This window comes from Gavialis gangeticus, unplaced genomic scaffold, assembly GCF_001723915.1.
Source record: "Gavialis gangeticus isolate Ggan-Ray unplaced genomic scaffold, GavGan_comp1, whole genome shotgun sequence".
In the NCBI taxonomy this organism is placed as follows: Eukaryota; Metazoa; Chordata; order Crocodylia; family Gavialidae; genus Gavialis; species Gavialis gangeticus.
Genome location: NW_017729032.1, coordinates 1,464,991 through 1,465,401, shown reverse-complemented (window position 1 = coordinate 1,465,401; position 411 = coordinate 1,464,991). Strand labels below are relative to the sequence as shown.

The 411-nt window shown below is 71.5% G+C and overlaps 1 protein-coding gene across 1 annotated transcript in view; it reads right to left on the bottom strand.

The window, feature by feature from the left end:
* The window catches only part of DNHD1 (dynein heavy chain domain 1), a gene marked incomplete at its 5' end in the record, with an annotated part of 79,014 nt that overhangs the window by 78,203 nt on the left and 400 nt on the right, over positions 1–411 (bottom strand). Inside the window, one exon of the mRNA XM_019523758.1 lies at positions 352–411. Coding sequence (XP_019379303.1) covers positions 352–411 — 60 coding nt within the window. The remainder of the gene's footprint in view (positions 1–351) is intronic.

Genomic DNA, 411 nt, shown 5'->3' with positions numbered 1-411 from the left:
AGTGCAGAGGGCAAGGCAGTGGGCCAGCAGGCCACGCGCACGGCTTTTCTCCTGGGCCAGGGCTCGCTGCAGCTCCGGGAAGCTGAAGCTGCGGGTATCGTCCTGGGGCAGCCAATGCACGGACCGCAGCTCCTGCAGCAGCCTGTGCGGGTGGGCGGGCAGATAGGGCTTCAGGTGGGCAGACCCACCCCGCCTGCCCCGGGGGGACACCCAGCCCCCTGTCAAACCCCAGCACCCGCATCCCCTCCAGCAAAACCGTGCTCCCCATGCCCTGCAGGCTCCCCCGGGCAGGGGAGCAGACCCTGGCCCCACGGTGCCTCGGACACGGATCTGGAGCCGCGGCACGCGCACCTGGAGATGTGGAGCAGGGCGGTGCCGAAGTGGGGCACAGCCTGGAGCAGGCGGGCGCGC